This window comes from Aspergillus nidulans, chromosome VII (assembly GCF_000011425.1).
Source record: "Aspergillus nidulans FGSC A4 chromosome VII".
NCBI classification, from domain to species: Eukaryota; Fungi; Ascomycota; class Eurotiomycetes; order Eurotiales; family Aspergillaceae; genus Aspergillus; species Aspergillus nidulans.
This window is the reverse complement of record NC_066263.1, coordinates 2177545-2204200: the sequence shown is the minus strand read 5'-3', so window position 1 is coordinate 2204200 and position 26656 is coordinate 2177545. Positions and strand designations below refer to the sequence as shown.

The following is a 26656-nucleotide window of genomic DNA, read 5'->3' as shown; positions in this document are numbered from 1 at the left end:
CGGCGGCCTTCCAACGTGGAACACATGGGTCAGTTCAACGTCATCATGAACGTCCTCCAAGTTATCCAAGTTCCCTTGGCCCGCTGAACGTCGTTGAGCAGTCTGAGAGGCTTACCATGCGATCTGGTCGCCAGAGATGGTGTCATCATTGGCACTGTTGGCCACTGTTGACACAGTGGCCAGTGAGACCCGGCGGGTGCTGGACCATTGTCGTTTGCAGCGGCCGCTCGTGGTCCTGCCGCCTCATAAATCGAACAAGTTTTCCTCTTCTCTCACTCAATCATCCTAACCTCCGCTGAGGCATTTTAGCTGCTTAGCTGCATTACGGCGACACGCACGAAATACTGTGTGCTGCACTAAGCCAACCTCTGATAACACTTTACCCCGATCCTTCATTCTTGTTGGTTCAGCCGCTTCGCTCTTCCGGAACCAATTCGTGTCCACATCTGGGGTTCGGGTCTATTCGGGCTATCGCAACTCTGCTCAGTCGCCTCAACTCGGCCCTTTGCCCCGACATCTCCCGCCAGACTGTGGAGAAGCGTCGGCCGGGACGACCAAGAACTGAGTATACGGCTGGATCATGGCTCCTGGTGCAAACATACATATACCCCCTGCTGGCCCCCCCGAACCAGGACCTCTTTACTCAGATTTCTACCAACAGCAAATCGAAAGGCAACGGAACAATAACTATCATTCGACATCGCTAAGAAACATGGTTGCTACTTCTGTGAACCGTACTGCCCTGCACCCTGGTGGTGTCCAGTATGTCATTCTACCTCGCTGTCGTGGCTTCAGTCGTCCATGGTACTGACCTCACTGTCTAGACCCGGCAAGGGCCACACCGAACTCGAAGAAGAACTTCATGAACACGCCCACATCGACTACGACCGCGTTGCTATTGTAAGCTGAACACCTCGACCATGCCTCATTGTCGTTTAGACTTTAGTACTAACTAGACTAGATTGCCAACCCTTCTGTCGCTGCCCTCTATGAAGACGCTCTTGTCTACGAGACTGGTACTGCTATCACATCAAGCGGTGCTCTCACAGCCTACTCTGGCGCCAAAACTGGTCGCTCTCCTTCAGATAAGCGAATCGTGAAGGAGGAGTCTTCAGAGAAGGAGGTCTGGTGGGGACCCGTCAACAAGCCTATGACCCCGGATGTAAGTCAAGCTTTCTGTTTTATCCCTTGCCTAGCCCTTTCTTCGTCCATCATGCACAAGCTGCCGTCGACTTTCCCTCCGAGTGGTTACATTTGTTGATAAATGCCTCATGCTCTATTGGGTTGAGGCATTTTGAAATTGTGCTACCTGACCAACTAGCCTGGTTTGGGTTTGTCGTTGTCGTGGGTCGTCTGTCGATCTGCATGCAGGTGCCTTGCAGGGCTAGTGTGACGTCACTATACATAGGTCCCGTTACTGACAGGGTTTCTCCAGGTCTGGCGTATCAACCGTGAGCGTGCTGTCGACTACCTCAACACCCGAAACCGTATCTACGTGATTGATGGTTTCGCTGGCTGGGATGAGCGCTACCGTATCAGCGTCCGTGTCGTCTGCGCGCGCGCCTACCATGCTCTCTTCATGCGCAACATGCTTATCCGACCTTCTGCCGAAGAACTTAAGCACTTCCACCCTGACTACGTGATCTACAACGCTGGTTCCTTCCCTGCCAACCGCTTCACTGAGGGTATGACATCTGCCACCTCCGTCGCTATCAACTTTGCCGAGAAGGAGATGGTTATCCTCGGTACTGAGTACGCCGGAGAGATGAAGAAGGGTGTCTTCACCATCCTCTTCTACGAGATGCCCGTCAAGCACAATGTCCTGACCTTGCACTCTTCTGCCAACGAGGGCCAGAACGGCGACGTTACTGTCTTCTTCGGTCTGTCCGGAACTGGCAAAACCACCCTCTCCGCCGACCCCAAGCGTGCTTTGATCGGTGACGACGAGCACTGCTGGACTGACCGTGGTGTCTTCAACATCGAGGGTGGCTGCTACGCCAAGTGCATTGGCCTCTCCGCCGAGAAGGAGCCTGATATCTTCAACGCCATCCGCTTTGGTTCCGTCCTCGAGAACGTCGTCTTCGACCCCATCAGCCGCGTTGTTGACTACGACGACTCCACCCTCACCGAAAACACCCGCTGTGCCTACCCCATCGAGTATATTGAGAACGCCAAGGTTCCCTGCCTCTCCGACAGCCACCCCTCAAACATCATCCTCCTCACATGCGATGCTCGTGGTGTACTCCCCCCTATCTCCAAGCTTACCACCGAGCAGACCATGTTCCACTTCATCTCCGGTTACACCTCCAAGATGGCCGGTACCGAGGACGGTGTCACAGAGCCCCAGGCTACCTTCTCTTCCTGCTTTGCCCAGCCCTTCCTTGCCCTGCACCCCATGCGCTACGCCCGCATGCTCGCGGACAAGATCTCTCAGCACAAGGCCAACGCCTGGCTTCTCAACACCGGATGGGTTGGCGCTGGCGCCACCACCGGCGGCAAGCGTTGCCCGCTCAAGTACACTCGTGCCATCCTCGATGCCATCCACAGCGGCGAGCTCGCCAAGGCTGAGTACGAGACTTACGACGTCTTCAACCTTCACGTGCCCAAGAGCTGCCCCGGTGTGCCTGATGAGCTTCTGAACCCCAAGAACAGCTGGACCGCTACCACCAGCTTCTCGGACGAGGTCAACAAGCTCGCTAAGCTGTTTAACGAGAATTTCCAAAAGTACGCTGACCAAGCCACCAAGGAAGTCATCGCGGCCGGTCCCGTTGTCCAGTAATCGGCTGGTGAAGATAGAATCGTTTCCTTTGTTATTTTCCTCTTTATTCCCATGATGCCCTTTTCTGTTGTCTAAAATATTGCATGGCGTGCTGCGTTTATTTGGGTTTGCTTGCTTTCTGGGGTCCGGGAAAGATACAATCCGGCTTTGCCTTTTGGCTCCTGTGCTAAATAGTCAGTAGATGTTAGACAATCCAGTGGCTATTCCCAATTCTTTCTCTTTTGGTAACGTTCTGTGGCTCATGGAAGAAGTCAATCGTAGTCCCACCGATTATCCCACCGATTATGTCTATGATCGGTTGCCACTCTAACCGTACATTATCTTGCAAGCTCCTGTCACAGCATGTTGACATCTTTGCTGGCTCGGTCCTTGATTACCAAGGTAAGCCTGAACATCAAGAATGCATGCCTTCTTATCTGGGGACGAGATTGGATTAGTGTCCGAGGTCAGCTTACCTTTACCCCTTCCTTGGTATATGTAGATCAAATTTGCATGACATAAAAACCCGAGTCCAATTAGGAGACTTATCGAATTATTTTTCTGTCACGGAGGTGACAGTGGCCGCAAAAATATATAGGCGAGGACGACGGACTACATTCCTCCGCGCAATGTTGGGACTAAGCCCGGTACGTACTGTACTTGCTAATAATATTGGGAAGTGGGAACCGGGGACTCAATTATGGCCTGGTACAGTCCCAACAAACTAAATAGGGCTGGGGCAGGATATAGACTATCTGACTGTAGTATATTGATATCACACCGTATACCCGGTACATCTAGCATTGTTCCCTTCATTTAAGGGTATGATGATCGGCCAGATCAACACCTCACCCAGGTTAGGGCCACTCGTACACCGCATGACGCTCTCGGGGTCTCTTGGTTTATTAGTACTTGTCCCTCCAATTTTTTCCCATCGCAGTCCAACGCTTGTAACCTATGGATGTCGGTCGAGCCGGCCCAACACATAGCCAAACGAAGAGCTACCAAACCCTCACCAATTCATCTACTTGTGTCAGCACGGGTTATAGCTTGTATATCGTGCTGTTGGTGGTAGTACGTAAGGTCTTGTGAGGGCAGTGGTGGTAAGTTGGTGGAGTCGCAAACTGAAGATAATACTAAACACCGCACGGAATATATATCGCCAGGATTTGTAGCAGTTGCGTGGCCGATCTCAGCAGCGCCTGTGGAAAGCTATAGCGAACCCCGATGCTAGCGTAGTAGCACCTCCTATTGCAGCACGCTGAGGCTCAGAAACATGTAGTCAAAGGAGACCTCAGATTATATCCCTCCATTGACAAAAGCCATTTCCATAGCCTACTAAGTCCGGAGCAAAGGATAGCCTTTTATTCTTCTCTTTATAAGCTTAAATAAGAAAATCATTAACCAATCAAGGCCGGGTGGCCTAATGGTAAGGCGTCAGATTTCGGTTACCTTTAACCTCTGAAGATTGCGCGTTCGAGTCGCGTCTCGGTCGGTCTTGATTTTTTTTTTTTCTCCTTCGCACCCACGCAGCCAAGGGAGCACATATCATAATCGCAGTTTGGTCCGGCCCCAGAAAACTACCCCCCGCGATGGACTACCGAGGTCTGCGGTGAGACTGCTGGAGAGTTAAGAGCAACCGAGTAGCGACTGAAAGCATGCGGTTATACCTGCTCCAGTGTAACATCGGTGCACCGTGTATCGATATCTCCCTTGAAGTTACCAAGTCATTCAGCACCGCACTGTAGGTGTTTCAGGCCGTATACTAAGTAAGGACTTTTCTAACGGATCGCCTACACTACCTCGTATATTCGTCCTCTGCATTCTCAGAAAAAAAAAAGGTGAGGTAGTCATAGTAGAGAGCTCCTCCATCGCAAAATTTCCGGAACCTTGTACTGTTGGACGTGCATCATTAGATCCTAAAGTTCTGTTAACGGCCCTTGAGTTCTTACTTATTATTAAGGCAGGTATAGAGCAATGGTAAAAGTATCTCCTAAAGTTGAGAAAAAATAATCGACCGAGACGCGACTCGAACGCGCAATCTTCAGAGGTTAAAGATAACCGAAATCTGACGCCTTACCATTAGGCCACCCGGCCACCGATGATGGTATAATCCACTATACTAGTATGCAACTGTAGACTACAATAACGATTCATATATCTTTTCCCGGCCTCTCACGGTGACTCAGCCAACTCCATCTCCCATTCCAATATCATGGTACTTGTGTATCAAATACTAACCTATTATCAAGGTCGGCACTAGAGACAGGGTCTTTTGCCACACTGTCACAAGTAGGCCGCTCTTGCATGTCTTGGTTACACTGGAGATTCTCAAACGGCTCCATGTTCGTTCCCCAGGAGTTGCCGTACCGCCATCCGTCCGACTACCCTCGGATAGCACCTGCTGAGTATCATCCAGATGCTGATTAGCCTCTCCGGACTACCGTTCTCCAGACCCATCAGGCCCAGATCGGCTATGCCTCTAGCGCCCGCTGTCCCCTTCCTCTAAGGCTCCCTTCCCCGTTCCTGGTCAACATGCCCCACCACGCGGTAGATGGGTCTTCAATCAACAAATGTTGACGAAGGAACCCTCCGAACTTCGGATGCTTTTTGTATTTCCAGTTGCAATCGGCACTTAGGGCACCGTCAGGCTACTCATGGAACATACTGTAGATGTCTGGCCACAATGGTCGAGCATCATCCCGTCTACGCAGATTAATGAGTGCACCGTGTGACATAAATATCAAGGCCCTTTAAATGCCTCAGACCCCCTGTTCGACACGGACTTTAGAACAGATACTACATTATCAACACCACCTACCTAGCCATTCAGTATCAACCCACATCCCAACTGCTTTGACTATGGACAACAGTGCTCCGCCTCCGGTCTCCGCCGAAATCGGCATTTCCATGCATCGTCAGGATGAATGATATCGACGCAATCACCAGCCAAACGGTTTTCCTCGGCCCCCAGATGCTTGAGCAAATGTCTTGAGGCGGTAAACACGGGTCAATCGACCACGTTCCATCAATGGGATCCGTCATGGGTCCGTCCGGACGAGTTATTCTCCGTAGTACGAGGAGCGGGACGTTCGTCAATGAGAACAGACTGTCACCTCAAGCAGATACGGCAGTCCACGACAGCGAAAAACTGTAGAATAGAGGAGTCGTGTTTGATCCACCCCACATCCCAACGAAAGGCCACCCAGTTGTGGGCTGCGACGTGGACTATTGGTATCACCGTCGTGCCCGGCAAACCCAGTCCACCGCGGCACTAGATATCGGAACCCGTTATTATAGCTCACTAGAGCCTCAACAGCCAGTGCCACTACCAATCAGTTCCAGTGGTGCCATGATCACGCTCGGGAAGAGCCCGGGAAACCGGCGGGAGAATGATAAAGCTCGGGCGGAATGTCGGTAGAGAAGCCGGAGTGGCTTCGATGATATCACCTGGCATTATTCAGGAGTTACCCGCCTGTTCGAGCCAGCCGAATGTGGTTAGTTCAGCACCCGCCAGGATACCAAATGGAATATTGTGTAGTGAGGTAATGAAATAAATCCCGGACCTGTTCATGACATAATAAAGCGAGATAGGAGGCAAAAATGTTGGGTGGGAAAAAGATACAGTCGTTGCAGATACAGACTGGAGGACTAATGCACGCCGACAGCTCGAACAGCATCCCCGCATTTCTAGTATCTTCATCCACTTCTCATCCACTCATCCACTTTTCTTGGACTCACTCCTCAGAGCAGTCTCAGCTGTACAGTGGAGACAGCCACTAGCCAGCCCAGGATTCATGGGTTATTTCCATTAGCGTGCGAATTACTCCGAGTCTGGAGATTGAATATTATTTGGGAGGTCATTGCTGTCCTATCGCCGAAGTATTGAACTACTTAACCTGGGCTATAACCCTCGGAGCCTGATCTCGGTTATTGCTAGGATATTGTCGGCAAGATGCAAATATAAGAAGCTATCGGACTCTTCCTGTTGAATTTGTAGACTGTCTAAAACTTGACTACTCTTAGTAGACGCAGTGCTCTCTTGTCCTTCAGCGATAGGCTCTGCTCTCTCCCCGCATCTAATCCTCGTCAATCATCTGACAACGACCTCAACCTTGGAACTGCACCTCTCCCTCTCCGTTTTATCTTCTTCATCTCCTCGTCTCCTCTTTTCCATCGTCCTCGGTCTGGAGCAGTGCCTGGCCATCTGATCCCGGCATTCTCTTGGCTCTTAGGTATAAAGCATTCCCGGGTATACCACCTCCTTCCCCTCTCCTCGACGTCATTCCCGTCACACGAGCCACTCTTTCCACCAATTTGTCCAGTGTTACTTGCGATTGCCATTTCCTCTACTAACGGCTCTCCTTCCCGTCAGTTTCCCGTCTCCCCTTCGCTATATATCATCGGTCAGTTCATGGTTAAGCTCATTCCTCACTGCCAATGCCGCTGCTGAACGAAACCGACTAATTACCCATAGGCCTGGTTCGAATCCTGCTTCCTGATCAACATGGCCTCCACCACTAAAGAGTCGGCCAAACCCGCCGTCGACTTCTTGCACCATCCGTACACTCGTGCCGCTCTTCCCTTCATTAATGGCGGGTTGGCCGGTATGACGGCTACCGTCGTCATTCAGCCAATTGATATGATCAAAGTGCGCTTACAGCTCGCTGGCGAGGGTGTGCGCACCGGGCCCCGTCCTTCAGCCTTGGGCGTCGCGCGTAATATTATCGCATCAGGAAAAGTGCTCGATCTCTACACCGGTTTATCTGCCGGTCTTCTGCGTCAAGCAGTTTACACAACCGCCCGTCTAGGATTCTTCGACACTTTCATGAAAGCATTAACGAAGAACGCTGATACAGCGAACCGAAAAGTGACTTTTGCCGAGCGCGCTGGCGCAGGTTTGACAGCTGGTGGTATCGCCGCTATGATCGGTAACCCGGCAGATTTGGCCCTTGTTCGGATGCAGTCAGACGGTCTCAAGCCTCCGGAGGCGCGGGCTCACTACCGGTCCGTCATCGACGCATTGTTCCGCATTTCCAAAGCCGAAGGAGTGACTGCCCTGTGGGCTGGCGCTTTCCCCACCGTCGTGCGTGCAATGGCCCTCAACCTCGGCCAGTTGGCTTTCTTTGCGGAATCAAAAGCCCAGCTGAAGACGCGAACATCGCTTTCAGCGCAAAACCAGACCTTTGCTGCTTCAGCGATCGCTGGTTTCTTCGCTAGTTTCCTCTCGCTTCCCTTCGACTTTGTCAAGACTCGCCTGCAAAAACAACAGAAAGATCCCAAGACGGGTCAGTTGCCATACAAGGGCATGTTTGACTGTGCTCGCAAGGTTGTTCGTGATGAAGGCTGGCTGAGGTTCTATCGCGGGTTTGGCACATACTATGTGCGGATCGCCCCTCATGCGTTAGTCCCCCCCACTCCGTGCATACTTTGATTTTTCTTTTTGCTTATCGCTGACCCACTGCTCCACTTTTAGAATGGTAACTCTTATCGTCGCGGATTACTTGAACCTCATTACCAAGTAAACGCAGCCGACAGAATACTCCGTGCGACAAGGCCTCGACTTGGCCAAATTTGCTTTTTTCGCGGTCCCAATTTCGAAGTTCCACAATGATCCGGCGAGTGGATTCAAATTCTCGTATCTTTACCACGAACTCTGTCTTTATCGAACAGTTTCCAGATGGAACATACAGCGCTGGAGTGCGAATACGTCATTACCATCTCAAACTGGAGGCAATAGAACTGTCTCGGACGCTTTTTCAAAGCTCGATTATTACCCATTTATTTGATGGCGACAGCCCAGTATCTAGGATCCGCGACACTATCTGGAATTGTGGATCCTCGGTCGCCCTTATCGAGGAAGACCTCGTTGTTGCGAAACTACTGCTGTGTTGCATTTCCCCATTCAGTTTTGTAGGCTGCGTGCTACGTCAACAAACTGACGTGATTTTTCGAGTTTCTTGTTTTGAGTGTGTCTCCCTACGTCTCACGAGGACTGGGCATGTTCCCCTCTGTTTTATTGCCGACTGCTTGTTTATTGTTTTCAGTGCTTAGTATACCCATGACGAGCAAGCCAGCACAAATGTCGGCGACAGACTGTGCTCATGTTTGCAAATACACCTAATTGTACGTATGGAGTGGTTGAATACCCAAAATGAAGAGACTGCAGGCCTGGCCCTAGCACGGGTATCTCAATACAAATTGACAAAGCTTCGTACTGGAATATACCACATATTCGCATCGGTGATCCATTGACTATCTTAAAAGAACTTATAACCTGACAAGTCGGGTTGTAGTGCTATCAGCCATCAAGTAGACAGTATCACGCAGAGTGCTGACGCCCGGCTTGTTGGGTATACCTGAAGTTTGAAGTTTGAAACACTGCGTTCATCTGAGTCCGATATGCCTGCTTCACCGGCATTCCCAAAACGCACCGGTTCACATAGTAATTGGACGAGTCTGGTAAGCAGAAGGTCCTTCTACTCTACCTACCTCGCACCTTCCTTAGTCGCGTGCCTTCCTATATTGGGCAGGTCAAAAAGTTCAGATACGCGGTGCTGTCGCTATTCTCCCCTTCTATACCTGAAGGTTCAAGAACTGCATCTTCCCAGTTTTCGTACCTTGATTGGACACTCGGACTTTTCGTAATATGACATGATGACAGGCTACGCTGCGTACCTAGGGTAAGGCTGGTTAGTAATTAAGGCGAGCTACACTCCGCGTCAGGGCAAATCATGAAGAATCGTGGTTGGGATACCTCCCACTGCTCTTCCTCGTTATTACTGGGTTTCTCATCTGAGCCTGAATTTTCTATTCTTCCCTCTTCGTCTTCATTATCCTCCTTCTAATCCTGTGTTTCGCTCTCCGTCGCTGTAGTTTGCTCCTCCTGCTCATGATTCTCAACCTCAGTAACACCACGCGATCTTGCCCTCTCTTGTTTGATCCGGACTTGGTCAATGTGCATTATAGCTCTGTTACAGCTTTCACTTTCACCACCATCATCCTCATCATCACTCCCAAGCGTAATCCCACTTTGCCGAATCTTCTTTCGTCCTGAAAGAACAAGCTCCGCCTCTTCCTCCTCCTCAAGCTCCCGTCTTCGTCGCGCCTCATCACGACGTACGCGCCGGAGCAGCACGGGATCCTCGCGGAGGTCATTGTTCGTCAACACTTCTGAACAAACGGGGCACTGCACGGCGCGGATACGACGGCCGCCGCGGCCAGATCTTGACGCTGCGGCTGGGACGGTCATGGCGCTCTGGTCAATCATGGAGGTTATGGCTTCCCGTTCGAAGCTGTGCGGGCATTTTGTGCTAGTAACTGGGTCACGGAAGGGAACGAGGGTAAGAGGACATCTGAGAGAGATGCGCTCGCGTTCAATGGCGAGGTCATCTGAATCAGAGGCCGGAGAGGGGTTGCGAGGCATTCGGCGGGTATTTCGTGAAGGAGCGGCATCGCTGGATGATCCTGAAGAAATGTTGGGTTCTTCGAGATGCGCGAACCAGGTAGAGGCGTGCGGAAGCGGGGGCATGTCTTCGCCTGGGTTTTTGGCTTCATGGATGATGCGGTAGAAGCCGACGTAGTCGTTGTGTTTGGAGTAGCTGTTCATAAAGCCCTGTCAGTGTCCAGAAAAGAACAACTTATGCAGCAGACGTACCGCTCCGTCAGTGTCATCTCGTTCCATTTAGCTTGATCTTCAGCCATTGCCCTCTCAAGCTTTTCTCTCAACGACAGCACCTCCCCATCCACCTCCGGCTCAGGCGTAGCCTCATACAAGTCGTCTTCCTCTTCGTCTTCCTCTTCTACCTCAGCACGTCTCCGCCGCCTCTGTCTCTGACGTTGACTGCTCGCATTTGCACTCGTCTCCGTCTCGACCTGCAATTTCCCAAGCACCTCTCCCAACCCATCAACCCTAACTGCCGAATCAATCGCCCTCCGCATATTCTTGTCCAACCGCCTTGTAACAGCCTCAACACTCTCCTCTAACTCCCTCAGCTCCGCCGCTTCATCCGCCTCCTCCCCGACACTATTTTCACCGCCATCGCCATCCTCATTCCCCGTAGTAAACCGGCTAGCCTCTTTACCCTTCTCCTTCTCCCTCTCCGCTCTCTTTTTGGCCCGAACCTTCGCATCCGTCAACCGCTCATTAACCTCGCCCGCAGCATCCGTAAGTTTGGTCTCGACGTGCCCAATATGAGTTTTGAGTTGTCGCAAGTTCTGCGCGCGGAGGAGGGCAAGGAGCGCTTGTCGGCCTGTGTCGGTGAGAGGGGCTATAGGCGGCTCATATTGTGGGAGGGGGGGTGTTCCTGATCGGCTGGGTGTCGCCGCCGCTGTGCTTCCGCCTCGGTTTCTGTGGCTAGAACTCGAAGCGGGATTGTGCAGGTGAGATGAGCCTGGCGTCGCGAGCATTCTCTCGATCTGCCTTAGGCTGGCTGTATGGTATGACAGGTCTGTGAATCTGAAGTTATAGAGGAAGTCCAGCCTTGTCGCTAGGTAGGCTCACTGAATGAGAGTATTACCACTGAGCCCCTTGGTTTTGGGTCGGCGTCCGAGCGAGAAAGTTCCTTGAAACAGCCCATAGATTGATTGTTGCTCTGGGGGCGCGACGCGATAAAACTAGTCCCTTTTTGGAAGCTTAATGAGACGCTCCCTTCTTGCCTCAGGCATATAGTCTAACACTGTCAAGCTACAATGATTACTTCATTCATTCCACTTCTTTCACTAGCATTTTATTTAAGCGGTTTTCAAATGCTACAACCATCAATGATATCGAGCTAGAAATGAGTGAGATAAAATTGAAATGTGCGAACGGAACCGGTATATGTACTCTAGTGAGGCGCAAAGATAGTGGAAACACAAGCCTGCGACGGGCAGCGTCCTAGACTTTGTAGAAGCAAAATGCATGGTAGAAGCCTGCCCAGTTAGCATGGAGTGGCAGGTCACCGGGGGTTGTACTTACTTGCTGCTTCCTTCTCCTCTTCTGTCATCAAAAGCTCACCGGTAGCCCTATCACGGACTCCCATCCGCTCGCTCAACGGGCCAAGTTCAGAGTCATTCTTCTCTTCCTTCCACACGTCGAGAAACGGCTTTCGATATTGAAGTTCCAAATTGTATTCTTCAGTCAAGCTGGGAAGAGAAGTTAGAACGAGTAGTTAATATGTGCGGTGCAGGCACTTACGCTCGGAAAGCTTCCCATGGTACGACATACTCTGGGATCTCTTCGACAGCTTCTTCCATGAAGTAATTGTACTTCCACCCAAAAGGCGGCCGGAAAACTCCATCTTCAGGAGTAGCCTCAAGGAAGCGCACACGGTATATGGGGTTCCCCCATTCCGCCTTCTTGATGTCTTCTTCAACTTCTCCGTCTTCAGGCTCTGCAGCTTCTTTCTTCTTTTCAGCCTCACTCTCCTTCCGCTTTGCGTGGAACTCGGCGACTTTTGCGCTGATGACATCCGAGTTCGGACAGACTCCGAGGAAACGCCCGCCCTTCTTCAAACATCCAGCAACATTACGTAGCATCTGTCTTGCCTTGACCTCACTTTCGAAAGCATAATGGATCGTGAACATGGATGCGACAACATCGAATCCACCACCACCCCATCGCGAGGCCATGAGAGAACCGCCAGGGCCTACGTTGGCTTCGATTCCTACCTGCTGCACAATGGGAACATCCCCCAGCCATTCACCAAAGCAATCTTTCGGTGCGAATTCTGCATGGAAAATGGGACCACGACGTTGACGAGGTCCACGTCCAGTTCTCATTTGGGCGTAGCGGTCCCGTGCCTGGTCAATAGAGATCTCGGCAGGGTCAAGGCCAACGTAGAGATCGATAGGCTGTGGCGCCAACTGCCATTTGCCCAAGTCCCCGCCTTTACCACAACCTAAGTCGATTACCAGCAGTCGTTTCTCATCCACGGGTGGCAGTGCAGCATCATTAGCCCAGTCCTTGGTATCAACAGTCCGAGAGACAAACTCCTCATCTGGCGAGTACTTTTGAATAAGGGTACTCTTGACCCAATTGTTATAGCTGCGCAGCCCCTTGATTTTACTCTCGGTTTTGCGCCATTCCCTGCCGCGCTGAGGCACGGCATTGTAATGTTGGCGAACGATATCTGTAACGCCTCGACTCAAGGAGTAGCGCATAGCATCATTTTCCTGAGCGCGTTCGCGTTCTTCTTGTCTCCTGCGGATAGTTTCAGGATCCACGAGGCCCCGACGTGCGCCACCGCCCGGTCGTTTCCGCTGCCGCGCCTGTGCTTCCGGTGTAGGTGAACGACGCGGAGGTAGGGGAGATGGCGATCTACGCGACTGCTCGTTCCGATTTGGGGAATGTGCGATTTCATCTGCGTCCCGCCGGGAATAGACAGAGTGCGGCGATCGGCCCGGTCGTCGCTTTTGATGTCGTTCTTGAACTCGCCTGCGTTTGGGACCGGAGCGGTCTTCAGCAGCTTTTGATGTATCCTCTTTCTCTCCTAATCTACGCTTATTGTCGACAGGAGAACCATTCTGACCATTCGCAGCTGCTGTGGGTGAACCGCCACTCTCCAGTTTTCCTGCCGAAGTATGAACAGGCCTGGAGCTTTGTGGATCGCGAGGAGACTCCATTGCCGTGGATTTAGGGTGCCGCTGGGATCCTGTTCTGGGGGCGGTAATCCCTGATAGATTTCGCGTTGTGTAGAATAATATCCTTTCGCGTTCGAACGGTGGCGGGTAATGAGGTTGTTCCGATCGAGAGGCTAGGCTTCGTGATTACGATCCTGCTTTGGAGGAAATGGGAAGTCTATGCAAGTCGGATCGAATCATTGGATCAGTGAAAATACCATCAACTTTGTCTTTGAGCCTGAGATGTCAACTGGTAACAGTTCCGCAAACGATTCTTTTCAGTCATCAAACAGAAATCTGATATCCTGTACATCTGAGGACGATCACATCGACAAAAGGCTTAATAGCATTGCAACATGGTGGCAAACCTACCAAAAAGAAAAAGACCTCATATGGCTGCCCGTAACAAGAGGGCTGTTGTAGAGGAGGATATATCGTCCGCACGGAGATGACTGAGAGCTTTGATCCTACTTAGGTTAGTACACAAAATCGCGGGCTTAAAAACTAGGCAGAAAATGGATAAGCCGGTCCACCACCTACCCACAGCATGTATGGATATATAGGCCAGGAACAGCATCTGGTATAAGTCCTAAAAGTCTTTCCAATTCCCTATTGCTATCGCAATTTTACACCATCGCAACTACAGTTCTATATGTTCAGAGATGGCCTTCATTTAAAATCATTCCAATATATCCTGAGCGACTATTCCGTATAAGCTCGTGGGAGGATGTAGTAGCTGATGAAAAGAATAGATAAAAACACCCAATGCAATCGTCTCAACGCCGCGCTAGCAGATAAACGCCAGAATGCAAACGTGAAATTGGAATAACTGGTATCATGCTGTAGACTGTTTCCTTTTCGGAGATTTAACGTTCAACACTTGTCTCATCCGTCTAATCCTGGCCCACCATTCTCGGTCTTTAGCTCTCTTTACATCCTCATCCTGCTCATCAATCGCCGGTTCGTCTGCAGATGGCGCTTCTGATCCGGCTCGGCTCCCGACAGGGGTGCTCGATCGGATCTGTCGCAGATATTTCACTTTGAGCGCCTGGGCCAGAAGTTCCCACCCACTATGAAGTTTATCCGTCTTCCCAGCGGGTCTTCCTGTACCACTTTGAGCTCTGGCATTGATCCATGGACAATACTCCATATGTTCACTGGCTACATCGAGTGGGACAGCAGCCTCTCCGTCGCCCTTTGGCTTATACATCCAGAGTCCTAGTCGCCGAAAGCACGCACCACACCCAGCCAGGCCCTGAGTACCATCAACGGAGTCCCATCCGAGAAAGGCTAGGATAAATGCCGCCTCGTTAATTTGGGGTACACTTTGAACCGAAGGTTGGGATACGGGATCCTGATTCTGATTGTCGTCTGAGTGGCACTGCTGTGTTTCCGTGGTCTCATGAAGCTCTTCTGATGTCTGTAGTAACCCAGGTGGCAGAATCGATATGGTGTCTCTGGTGCTAAAGCCCACCGGTACTTGCAAAGAATCGGGTTCAGGTAACTGGTCGGCCATTTTGAGAAGATGCGAATATCGCGACTGCAGATTAGAGATTGCGATATCCGGGTTCGTCAAAGGCAGTCGATGAATGGTGGCTGAGGACAGTTAGTCAGACCAATTTGATCTCTTTATGGAGTTGAGACAAACCATCACAGCCCTTGTTCCGCCACGGGCAATTCCCTCCATGCCCCTGAACTATAAGACCTGTATATTCCTCTACAAGTTTTGCGCCTGGCCTTTATTAGTGCCCAACTATCGTGACCCAATGTAAGTTGTCACTCACGGACTTCATTCCTTTCCTGGATCTTATCGGCGTCGTAACCATCTAGCTCGTCCAGTTCATCGGGGATTTTGACGACAACGGAGCCACCACAGCCTCCTACACACGTAACACGGGATACATCTGTACATATCCAGCCACGTTTAGCCCATTCCACCTCATTGACCGCCGATGGCTTCGGCGACCAGCGATCTACCCGCCGAAACGTCTCTAACCGCTCTAAGAAACGCTCGCGGTCCCAAGGAACAAAGCTGGGTCGGGACTGTGGTGATACAGACGAAGCGCGGGACGCAGATCGTGCAAGCTTCAGGACATCTTTCCGCACAGATGTAAGGATGCTATCATCTTTCACGCTTAGACGGGCCCTTTTCGCAGACGGGGTATGCTGAGCTGCCGCAACGCTCGAGGATTGGCTGGATCCGGGACTTGAAGGTTTGGTAAGGGATTCGAGCACTCGGTGGAATTTGCGCTTCTTCGTTTCAACCGCATAGGACATTGTCAGGATGAGTGGTTGTCCAATGGCGTATGAATTGAGATGTACGAGTCGTCTGCGCTGTTGGTAGCGCTTTGAGCACCAAAGCTAGCTAAGCCGAAACGGGGTAGCTTCTGCCTCAGGAATCGATCAAATAGAACGGCAGGGACATTGCAGCCGAAGTCACAGATCACTACTAATTTCTATCTGAGCCTATAGCATATAGTCAAAGGCTTGTCGATGGAATTCCTTTTCTGGATTGACAATTTCGGTGCTCTTTTAGCTCATTTTGACATCGTATGATTGTTTAGTCAATCTACAGGCCACAAATTCTGGCACTCTAATTGGCTCTAAGCCAAGGCCCCGGAATGCCCGCCGCTGCCGCAACCTCCGCTCGCGATATTTTGACGCTTTTCCCTCGAATGAGTCCAAGCCCCCAACATTGCCGTGATCATGGCGTCCCTTGGGAGTTCTGCGCTCATATTTAGACGGCTTGCACCGCGACTGTCTAGTGGATCATTTACCTGCCATCAATGCCTCGTCCGGAGTCTACATTATGGCACCAAGACGGGCCTTCGCACTTCCTCCGCACCCATCTTTCAGAGCGGCAGCAAAATGGATGCGACATTTTTGAGGAGTAAGGCTAGAAAAGCATTTGCGCGATATGCCTCTGACTCCGCTGCTGTCAACGGCGCGAAACCAGAAGCGTCAAAGTCAGCTTTTCCCGATGTCAGCAGCAAAAGTGTCGCATACTGGCTACTAGCCAGTGCGGCCAGTGTGTTTGGTATCGTTGTCTTTGGAGGCCTGACTAGGCTAACAGAGTCCGGGTAGGTCGCACCTAGAGCGCTGGTTGACATCCACTGACCATGATCAGACTGAGTATTACCGAATGGCGCCCTGTCACCGGATCGCTTCCTCCTATGAATGCCGAAGACTGGGAATCAGAGTTCTCAAAATACCGTGCTTCACCCGAATTCCAGCTTTTAAACCCAACGATGACGCTTTCCGAATTCAAATCTATCTACTACATGGAATGGATCCACCGCCTTTGGGGTCGATTTGTTGGACTTTCCTTCGTTTTACCGGCAGTCTACTTTGTTGCTAGGAAGAAGGTCAGCAAGCCAATGGTCCTGCGACTGGGCGGAATTGCAGGCTTGATTGGATTTCAGGGTTTTATTGGTTGGTGGATGGTCAAGTCCGGACTGAAGGACGATCTTTTTGCCCCCGGAAGCCACCCTCGTGTCAGTCAGTATCGTTTGACGGCTCATTTGGGAGCTGCGTTCGTCTGCTATACGGCGATGCTTTGGAATGGTCTCGCTATCTTGCGGTCTCATCGCCTTTTGTCCGACCCGGAAGCCGGGCTCAAACTGCTGGACTCGCTCAAAGACCCCAAGCTTAAGCTTTTCCGTCGGTCTGTTGCCGGTTTGGCCCTTCTTGTTTTCGTTACCGCCATGTCCGGTGCTCTTGTTGCCGGTCTAGATGCTGGACTTATCTACAACGAGTTTCCCTGGATGGGTAACGGACTTGCACCTCCCATGTCGGAATTGTTTGATGATAGGTACTCTCGCCACGAGGACCGTTCAGACCGTTGGTGGAGGAACATGCTAGAGAATCCTTCTCTAGTGCAGCTAGACCATCGTATTCTGGCTATGACTACGTTCACCTCTATAATGGCTCTTTGGGCATACACGCGCAGGTCGCCGAACATGAAGCGGCTTCTTCCCCCTTCCGCGAAGAAAGGCGTTCACGGAGTTGTCGCCTTCGCTTGTATGCAGGTTGGACTCGGCCTGACGACCCTACTGTACCTCGTTCCTACCCCGTTGGCTTCAGCTCACCAGGCTGGAAGCTTGTTCCTTCTAACCTGGGTTCTCGTCCTTGGTAGTCGCGTCTGGCATCCTTCACGGACAGCGAAGCTGCTGCAACTAGCAGCAAAGGCGCGTGGCAATTCGCTACCAAATGTCACTCGCCAGGCCGCTCCAAAGCTATAACAATTGTTAACCTACATCAGGAACCAGGAGCTACCGGAATTGTATCAGGTTCAAATCCCATGCTGTATTATTACGGAAATCCCTACTTATTTCTCTGTACATTACTTTCATAGTTTGCCACCATATACATTGCCAAGTTGGCGCGAATCATATTGGAATCCATGCTCTATTCCCTAGCCATTTTGTGCATCTTTCCAGCGTTGTCACAAGTACAGGAATGTCTCCCTCTGCTACAGCTTCAAGCACGCATGTCAGCTTTGCGACATCAGGCCTTGCAAGCCCCATTCCCGCCTCCAGCGACTTCGAAGTTTAAACATGTTGGTTGCGAGGTACACACAAGAGGACTAGAGTGAGGTTATCTTGTATGTACTGTTTCTTTTGCAAGATCCTGATTGCATTTAGGCAGTTTTTATCACATACAGTAATTGGTTTCGCGGCATCTCAAATATTTCCACAGTCATCAATAACTTTCTGTTTGGTAAGACTCTTTTATCAAGGCCCAACTAACCAATGTTCGACTTGTTTGGGGTGTTGTCATCTTCATATTCACGGTCGTCTTCTTTGTCATCGCCATTGCCATCCATATTTCTGCATACATCATGAGCAGTGTCTCTTCTACGGGATATATTGGCTCTTTCCCACCACTGCCGGTCTTTCCTGGCTAAGAAAAATGCGTATCCACGCGTGTTCTTGACATCATGGCTGCTGCGTTTGCCGCATTGCGCCATATATAATTTGATATCCGCATATTTCCTCAAAGCAAGCAAGCACTCAGCGCCATCGAGGTCTTCCTTGGTGAGGTTAGCACCACTGAATTGCAGGGCCTCCTCGCAACAACTAGTGCAGGCATTTTCACTAGCTGTATTGCATATGCTAGTCACAGGGGGATGCCTGAATATAGAGGAGGGGTTAGACGCGGGGAGCACGGTATCTCCATCAGCTTGATTGGTACTATGAGTGCTACCTGTCCCAAAAGAACTGGTATTGCCTTTCCCGTTAAACGGAGGAGAGCTTGGTGTAGAGCGCGCGGCAGTCAAGTCACTCTGAGCAAAGGAATCGTAATTTCGATGTGATGCGTTTGTTGAGCTATCTGTTATGCTTGGGATCATCCGTGGATTCTCTTCTGCCGCGAGGTCTCCGGACACAGAAGCAGAGGGAGGTCTAGAGAACAAGGCAGAGGCTATGATCTGCCTGCCAACGCGCAGTCTCCTAGCTCCGGCGATTCTTACCGAGAAACCGCCGTCATGATCGGAAAGTAAACTAGTGTTAGAAGCACCTGCATTTACGCTTGCTCCTCTTCTGACTGAAGCAGGCCTAGAACTAACTCCCTCGTTCGTACTTTCGCATGCTCTCCCTCTAACCGCAGCATGTATACACCTAGGCCTAGCGCTGCCCACATTTACAGCAGTAACTCGTGCCCTCCTGGATCCGTTAGCAGGAGCAACATCGTGGTGTGATTCATGGTCGCAGTGATGAGAACATCTTTCGCCATCCCTTCTATGCATGCATTTTGGATCGGCTGGGCATGTACCATGACAAGTCTGCCAGTCGCAATGCTCGCAGCCGACCATGCTGCCCTTTGTGTTTCGTTTCCCGCAGACATCGCATTTTGCCGTTGATGCTTGGATCTTTTTCCACTTGCATTTGAAGTGATCAGAAGGTGGTAAAGGAGGAACAGTTTGCGAGAAAGTCCTGGCTTCTCTTCTGTCTTTGGTGGGCATTATGATGCTTTAACCAGGATCTGAGCAGGCTGGGGTCAGACTTGGAGAAAAGTAGGTAGGACTAGGAAGTACGCGTGTGTCGTGCTCAACTAGAAATATTAGAGAAGACCTGTGCTTTGGAAACACTAAGCCAGGGAGACTCAGAACAGTCTTCAGGAAACATTGGGATTAAATATGATGTTGGTATGAGGGAGGTCTTGAAGATGAATGGGTTGGAAGAATAAGTACTAGAAACCGCATCGAACAGGGCGGATAGTAGTGTAAACGGCTCACTGAAAGCCAGAACTACAAAGCAACCAGCTCTTACAGAAAAGAATTTTAGTCCCGGTGTTGTCATCCTTGTGGTTCTCAGGAAAAAAAAATCTCTCTATCCATGGGCCTGGGGAGGTAGCAACCGTGAGCGAGACGGATATACACGATCTGTCTTTTGTTTATAAGATATGGAGAAACTAAGAGCGTTATATTGATTCTATAGGCATATATCAGGAGGGCTCTCTTATCCTTTGTTGAGATTCAAACCTGGCTCCGGGTAAAGGAGTTACTTCTGCAAGAAAATGGCGTTCCCAACTTTAAAAGAACTCAGCGTTGTTCTAAGTATGGGTACGACATCCTTAGGGCAGGGAAAGCGGAAAAGATCATAAAGTATATTCTGATGTTATTGGGGATTTTATTTATCTCTTTTCAATCAGCTCATCATGAAATCTCATCAACAGGCGTCATTTTTGCGTGAACCCAAGACTTCTAATGTCTATTTGTGAGCTGTGAAGATGAAATTTGTTAGCTGAGCGCTCCAGAGCAGGATTTATTTCCAGAACTTACGGATTCCCTCCTCGGGCTGGGGCTGGATGCCAACAACCTCGGCTGCCGACTTGCCCTCAGCCGCGGTCTTATCATCCTTCATGAAGGGGAAGGCAAGAACCTCCTTGATGCTGTAGTTATCCGTCAAGAACATAACCAAGCGGTCAATGCCCATACCCCAACCACCTGTGGGAGGCAGACCATACTCCAAGCTAGTACAGAAGTTCTCGTCGATAATCTGAGCCTCGTCGTCACCCTGGTCCTTCTGGCGAGCCTGCTCCTCGAAGCGGAGACGCTGGTCGAAGGGGTCGTTCAACTCAGTGTAAGCATTGACAATTTCCTTTTTGCAGACGAATGCCTCAAAACGCTCGCAGAGACCAGCGTTCTGGCGGTGGTACTTGGCCAGAGGAGACATCATTTGAGGGTGGCCAGTGATGAAGGTGGGGTTAATGCATGTTTCTTCAATAAACTCGCCAACGAGCTTGTCAAGCATACGGGCGTTGGTGAGGGGCGGTGAGCACTCGACTCCAGTCTTCTTTAGGACCTTCTTGAGGAACTCGCCAGTTTCAGCAGTGTGCAGCTGGTCACCGGGTGGGAACTTCTCGCCAGTAGCTTCCTCTAGAGCGGGAATCATCTCCACTCGCCTCCAAGGGGCCTTCCAGTTGACCTTGTATTCCTCGCCAGTCTGTGTGTGGAAGGTGGTCTCGTAGCCACCAGTGATGTGCTTGACCAGGCCAGACACAAGCTCCTCCGTTAGGTTCATGACGTCGTAAACATCAGCATAAGCCCAGTAGAACTCGCAGGTTGTGAATTCAGGGTTGTGGGTAAGGTCAACACCCTCGTTTCTGAACTGACGGCCAAGCTCGTAAACACGCTCAAGGCCTCCGACAATGAGCATCTTGAGGTACAGCTCGGGGGCGACACGCATGAAGAGGTTCATGTCGTGTTCGTTGTGGTGGGTGATGAAAGGCTTGGCTGTCGCACCACCGGCGATGGCGTTCATCATAGGAGTCTCGACTTCGACAAAGTCCCGCTGGTCGAAGAAGTTGCGAATGTACGTGACCATCTTGGAACGGGTAATGAAAACGTTGCGAGACTTGTCATTCATGATCAAGTCAAGGTAACGCTGGCGGTAGCGCTGCTCCTTGTCTTGGAAGCCGTAGTGCTCGGAAGGAATGGCGTGAAGGCAGGGAGCAAGCAGAACCACCTCGGTCGCAAAAATGGACAGCTCTCCGTCCGGTCGGTTCTTGGGGTTGCTGCGGCCGGGGAAACCGACAATACCGACGATATCGCCTCTCCGGAGGTGCTCGTGCTGGTCCTCAAACGAAACAGCGCCCGAAGCGTTCTGAGCCTGGCATACCACCTGCACCTTGACACCCTCAGCTCGGATATCGTAAAAAATCAGCTTCGCACCAGATGAACGCTTTGTGTAGATTCTGCCAGCAATCCGAACGGTCGTATCCGGCTTCTGTTCGCCCTTCGCGAGGCTCTCATACTCCTTCAAGTATTTGCGGAGGTCATCGGTGACTTGGAACTTGTGGGGATAGGGGTCCGGCTGCTTGGTCTCTCGGAGCTTGTTGATTCTCTTGCTGCGGATTTCAAAGTATTGCTAGACCAGGAAAAAAACACGATCAATTGCGGTTCAGAATAAATTCGGAATCACTCACGTTAGGAGTTAAGTTCGCCTCCTCGTCTTCAGCGGAGACCTTTTTTTGCGCAGCAGGCTTGGGAGGAGCAGCAGCCTCCTTCTCCTTCTTCTTGGCTTCCTTCTCGCGCAGCTTCTGGCGTCTCTTCAGCTCAGACTTCGAGACCTTCTCGCCAGTGACCTCATCGAGCAAAAGGTTGGCCATAGAGGCCTCGGCCTCCTGAACAGGGTTGGAGTCGGTCATAGTGAAATAATGAATACTCCACGCTCTATCTACTCACTCCGAGCGGTGCGAGTAATAGAAGAGAAAAATTGCGGGCGTGGATGATTGTTCTCTAAAGGCAAAGTGGGAGGGGAGATCCGAGATGGAGAAAACGTGCCAAAGATTTTTGGGCGGGAGTCACTGGCGGGGTGGCTATCATTGGGTATTATCAGTCCTACTACACTGTGAGCAGATGACTCATTGTACAATCCCAGCATCTCCTGCATTTAACTTCCATTGTTACAGTTCTCATCTTGATAATATTACATTTTGTTTCTCAGCTCCAAGTTCGTCCAGAACTGTACATGCGCAGTCAGCCAAAGACGCCCAGCCTCTTCAAGTTAAAGCAGGTAGGGCTTAGGGTACGGGCACTTCGTGGGGGACGATCTGAACCCCGCCGTCAACGACGATGACCAGATATAGAACAAAAATGACAGCGAAATAAATTGACTTCGATGATGAAGAGAACAACATCTGGGCAATAATATTCCTTAATAAGTGTCAAGTAGCTCGGTCTTCACCGCGGGCTCATAGTCACCCATCAGTTCGTCCTCGCCATCGGTAGTGCCGTTCTCTGCATTCAGCCACTCCTGGGCTTTCATTACCTTCTCCTTCTGCCTCTCGAAGTATTCGCGGCGACGCTGTCTCTCAACATCCTCAGACATGAGCTCGTTGCATTTTTCCACAGCTGACAGATATAAGGTCAGAGTCAATGCCTCCCGTGGAGGAAAGGGCATACCATTCTCATCTCCAATTCCTAGTTCATTCTCAATTGTCTTGACCAGGTTCTCGCGACATTTCATGAAAAGTTTCGTATGCACAGTCTGGCATACTGAATCGACAAATCTAGAGCTAGCAACTTCGTAGTAACCTCTGGTTGTCTATATGCGGTTAGCAATCGCACCTCAGCCTGTATAGTGCGCCGGCTGGACGTACAGCCATCATCCTCACTTCAAGAGCAAAATCGTCTGCCCCCAATTCGGCAAGTCCAAGCTTTTTTCTCTCGTTCTCTCTCCGGGGGTCATCTCTAGGGAACTTTCCTTGGAGGTCAAGATAGTGGTTTGCCCGGGCGGCAAGCCGTTTGGATTGCAGCTGCTTTTGACAATCTTCTGCTGCTTGGTTGAGTTGCGAATACGCCATGGTGAACGGTCTGCAATGCTCAATCTCGTAGAGCTCGTCTACATGAGCAAGGTGCTCCACATGTAGCTTTCGCAAATAATTCTTGATTATCCTCTCGAGCTCTCTAAATAGTCCTGTCTGAGTGTACTGGACAAAAACTCCGTTCAACTCATGCAGGAGCTTGTCTTTCACGAGTTGGTGGCTGGCATTGATAAAGGTTACCATGGGGTCCCGCCAATGGGCAACACTTATTTTGTTCATGTAGTCGATTGCTCTGGGATTGACTTGCTGGGGAATCCCAGCGCTTGCAGAGTCCTTGTTGATTTCTCTAATGGCTTCCCATGTGAATTCTCTAGCAGGACTGGAAAATTTTTCGAAATGCGCAGTATGATACTTTGAGGGGTTCTTCATCCCGTTTCTCGCGCCAGGAGACCAGTTGCCAAGCGAGTCTCCCGGCAACTTGCGTTTCACGGAGTATTGCACAACCTCACATTCAGAATCGTCTTCATCGCGGGTGCTGGCGATTTTCTGCTTGTCCAAATCCGCCAGCAGCTTCACAGTTGGGCGCGTTTTGGCCAAAGCACGCTTAAAATCCTCTGCAATGTTGTTCCAAATCTTCTGTAATGGGTATTCCCTGGACCCACCGTCAATCTGGCTGTGGATTCTCTCTTCGAAGGTGTGAAGCTTTTTGCACAGTATAAAGGGAACATTGGCAGACGGCGGAGCAGGGAGCCTGGAGAGCTCCTCATCGATACGGTAGGCTCTCTTGTTGATCTCCTCGATGATCAGCGGAAGGCATCCCTGGATTTGTTGGAATAGGAGTTTGGACAACGCTGTCTGTAGATTTCGGGTTCCAAATCTGTCACCATACGCCGCAAGCTCACTCACCCAAGGGGGGGACGTGAAGAAATCGTCTTCCTCCTGCCTGGCGATCGAATGCTCGACTGATGGGTCAGGGTTGTTTCTAACAACATAGTAATCATGCTCAAGGCGGAATTTCACCCCTTCGAGTATTTCAATCCACTGCGTGTAAGAATCCCCAGCCTGGACACGGTCAGGCTTGGTGAGCACGCCCAAAGCTCTCTTCTTCGCGCCCCGGATGTCGTTCATAATACGAGCCGCGCTGCTATTCATTACGTCGTCTGTCATGGGGATGGTAAGAAGGATGATGCAATTGTCCTGACTGATGTAATCTTTCACTAGGTTCTCAACAAGTTTGACAAGGTAGCTCTCTTTGTCAGATTCAACTTGATTGATGACACCGGGTAGATCGTAGAACGAAAGATTTGGAAACCCATGTGCGGAGATGTCCAGACGTATGATATTAGGCGAAAACTTCACCTCGCAATCTTGAGGGTCAGTTTCCCCAGTCATGCTTGGTAAGTAATTGGCAGGAGTACTTCCAGGATTGAGGATTGCAAGTTGTGCGCACTTGATCGCTTCTGCAGTCTGGCTCTTGTCGGTGATAGTGATGAAATGCTCATCTTCTTGCTCCATCGGAAGCCAGGGGCCCAGAGGCTGATTCTTCTTTGGTTTTGTCATTTTCCCGGACCCATCATACATGTACTTCCGAGAGAGGTAGACACGGCAAATCCAAGGCTCACCACGCTTGCTGGCGGAAAGGTTGATTTCCATCGGGCAACGCGTGCAAGTGCCTGAGCTTCTTGGAACTTTGATCTCACTCATCCCTTCAATAAGCGAGCTCTTGCCGGTGCTTTGATCACCAATAACACATATCTTTGGGAGGGTAATATGCGAATCTTCAATACCTAAATGGCGTAAATTCTTGATCTTCTTGACCAGATTGGTCATGCTTTGGGTAAGATTATCCAACGACTTTGATGAGATCGATTCGACAGAGGCCTCCTCTTGTTTGGGAGATGTGATTTCTGCTGTGGCTTGAGAACGTTAGGTATTTGACATATCGTGAAGTAATGTGGATGGCTTACGAATGCTTCGGTCCATTTCAGTGTTCCCAACTGGCGTAAGACTTCTAATCGTAAGCGAGGAGCTCGGCATCATGAAATGCTTGTTAGCCACAGCTGGGTCTGAAAAATTTGCGGAATTATAGTTAACAGAGAGATCAGAGCAAGGATCGGGTGGACAAAACGGACGTATGCTAGACGAGATGGTGAATTGAAATATTAAAGATGAAGAAGACGGCTGGAAGGGATTAGGAGGAGAAAAGGAAAGTGAGAAGCAAGAAGAAAGGACACATGAAGGGATGAATGAAAGTAAGTGTTGAGCAAGAGAATCGAAGAGAGGCTGTTCTGGTGTTACGTCCTCTGGAGAGGGACGTGACTTGCTAGACGAAAGGCAGAGATTGAGTGTATACAACGAATTGACTAGGCAGCAATCAGATATAGGACTCACTTGACAAGAGAATAGAGAAGATTACTTTCAGATCTGACTACAATGGCCCAATCATTTTGTGTTGTATGGAATTATACAGGAGCAATGAGAAGAGCATATCCAGAAGCTCGATTGATTTACACGAAGGGCAATGCTTACTGTAGCAAGGCATTTTCAATCTAGCTCTTAGTCTCGGCAGCTGGCCCAAGGAAATTTATCGGTACGCGATTGAGGTATGGTAATCTGAAAAAGTATGATCATTGTCGACCACGGCCGTCGCTAAGCGGGATGTCCAAGACAACTATATTGCGGGTATGGAAATCCTGAGTAATCCCAGAAAGAATATAAGAGAGAGAGAGAGAGAGAGAGAGAGAGAGAGAGAGAATCTCTGCAATCTTCCACGTCATTGATGAGCACGATATCGGTGGACTGAGTCAACACCCTGTCGTCTACTAAAAGCGCCACTGCAGTGTTATACACGGAAGGAATCACAAGGGATTACCATCAGGACGATGTCTGCTCAGAATAACCTATGCGAAAACGCGCAAAGCAGACTCTTTCTTTATGGACATTTGCGCTGAGTTTAGGTCACGGCGAGTCCGAATCCGCGGCCGTCGGTTGCCAGTAGATACTGTTGAAGCACGATAACACATTGTATTCGTAGACGCGGCCTATCAGGACTCCAAACTCATTCGACGAACTTAGGATGATCCTTCGACGACGCGGTCATACCTTTTGAGGTAGGTTCTCATTGACCGGATGTGCAGGATGCCCGATGAATCTGGATCTCAACCCTAATCATTATTCCATTTGTTGACTACTAACAGAGGGCTAACCTCATAACAGCACAAGAGCGTATCAGTGGCTACATGCTGAGCCATTCCCACCGTACCAATGCCGCAGTTGGGAATGCCAGTGGTTGAGGTGCACAGATTGATCAGGGCCCTACGTATCAGTCGATTTACCAAAAGAAGCGTATGCTATCTTTACCAGCCAAGCGACCCTGCACACCATTTAAAAACTTAAGCTTGAGGTTGCTAGCTTGTACGCGAATAGCAAGACGGGACAGAACACGGCCGTTGCGAAGCTTGCCGTCCAGTATGATATAGAGGGTTTTCTTCATGAGTGTTTAAAGTTATGGTCAATACTGGGCACTTA

At 50.3% G+C, this 26656-nt stretch overlaps 9 protein-coding genes across 9 annotated transcripts, besides 1 other annotated feature; 3 read left to right on the top strand and 6 right to left on the bottom strand.

Annotated features, from left to right (window-relative positions):
- Positions 1 to 26656: part of a sequence feature (contig 1.29 1..525887(1)) that runs on past both edges of the window.
- acuF (phosphoenolpyruvate carboxykinase PCK1) lies at positions 305 to 2991 on the top strand. The gene is made up of 4 exons (XM_654430.2): positions 305 to 762; positions 825 to 900; positions 962 to 1162; positions 1436 to 2991. The coding sequence occupies exons 1-4, from the start codon at positions 581 to 583 to the stop codon at positions 2777 to 2779; spliced, it is 1803 nt and encodes a 600-aa protein (XP_659522.2). The 5' UTR covers positions 305 to 580; the 3' UTR covers positions 2780 to 2991.
- Positions 7266 to 8283, top strand: ANIA_01917 (protein dicB; the record flags this gene model as incomplete). The annotated part of the gene is made up of 2 exons (XM_654429.1): positions 7266 to 8161; positions 8235 to 8283. 2 exons carry the CDS (start codon positions 7266 to 7268, stop codon positions 8281 to 8283), a joined length of 945 nt encoding a protein of 314 aa, XP_659521.1.
- On the bottom strand, positions 9603 to 11308 carry ANIA_10240 (SUMO ligase MMS21; the record flags this gene model as incomplete). The annotated part of the gene is made up of 2 exons (XM_050612911.1): positions 10416 to 11308; positions 9603 to 10359 (listed from the first exon to the last, which is right to left on the bottom strand). The coding sequence occupies exons 1-2, from the start codon at positions 11165 to 11167 to the stop codon at positions 9603 to 9605; spliced, it is 1509 nt and encodes a 502-aa protein (XP_050468768.1). The 5' UTR covers positions 11168 to 11308.
- Positions 11530 to 13363, bottom strand: abd1 (mRNA (guanine-N7)-methyltransferase; the record flags this gene model as incomplete). Its single annotated transcript, XM_050612910.1, has 3 exons — positions 11530 to 11671; positions 11718 to 11884; positions 11937 to 13363. The coding sequence occupies 3 exons, from the start codon at positions 13361 to 13363 to the stop codon at positions 11637 to 11639; spliced, it is 1629 nt and encodes a 542-aa protein (XP_050468767.1). The 3' UTR covers positions 11530 to 11636.
- Positions 14196 to 15655, bottom strand: ANIA_10236 (uncharacterized protein; the record flags this gene model as incomplete). Its single annotated transcript, XM_050612909.1, has 2 exons — positions 15145 to 15655; positions 14196 to 14956 (listed from the first exon to the last, which is right to left on the bottom strand). The coding sequence occupies exons 1-2, from the start codon at positions 15635 to 15637 to the stop codon at positions 14196 to 14198; spliced, it is 1254 nt and encodes a 417-aa protein (XP_050468766.1). The 5' UTR covers positions 15638 to 15655.
- cox15 (cytochrome c oxidase assembly protein cox15) lies at positions 16229 to 17771 on the top strand (the record flags this gene model as incomplete). The annotated part of the gene is made up of 2 exons (XM_654427.2): positions 16229 to 16440; positions 16488 to 17771. 2 exons carry the CDS (start codon positions 16229 to 16231, stop codon positions 17599 to 17601), a joined length of 1326 nt encoding a protein of 441 aa, XP_659519.1. The 3' UTR covers positions 17602 to 17771.
- Positions 18105 to 19322, bottom strand: ANIA_01914 (uncharacterized protein; the record flags this gene model as incomplete). Its single annotated transcript, XM_654426.1, has 1 exon — positions 18105 to 19322. The coding sequence occupies one exon, from the start codon at positions 19320 to 19322 to the stop codon at positions 18105 to 18107; it is 1218 nt and encodes a 405-aa protein (XP_659518.1).
- ANIA_01913 (lysine--tRNA ligase KRS1) lies at positions 19885 to 22099 on the bottom strand. The gene is made up of 3 exons (XM_654425.2): positions 21788 to 22099; positions 20142 to 21729; positions 19885 to 20081 (listed from the first exon to the last, which is right to left on the bottom strand). Exons 1-3 carry the CDS (start codon positions 22007 to 22009, stop codon positions 20071 to 20073), a joined length of 1821 nt encoding a protein of 606 aa, XP_659517.1. The 5' UTR covers positions 22010 to 22099; the 3' UTR covers positions 19885 to 20070.
- On the bottom strand, positions 22519 to 25165 carry ANIA_01912 (putative dynamin GTPase; the record flags this gene model as incomplete). Its single annotated transcript, XM_654424.1, has 4 exons — positions 22519 to 22715; positions 22767 to 22908; positions 22964 to 25044; positions 25096 to 25165. The coding sequence occupies 4 exons, from the start codon at positions 25163 to 25165 to the stop codon at positions 22519 to 22521; spliced, it is 2490 nt and encodes an 829-aa protein (XP_659516.1).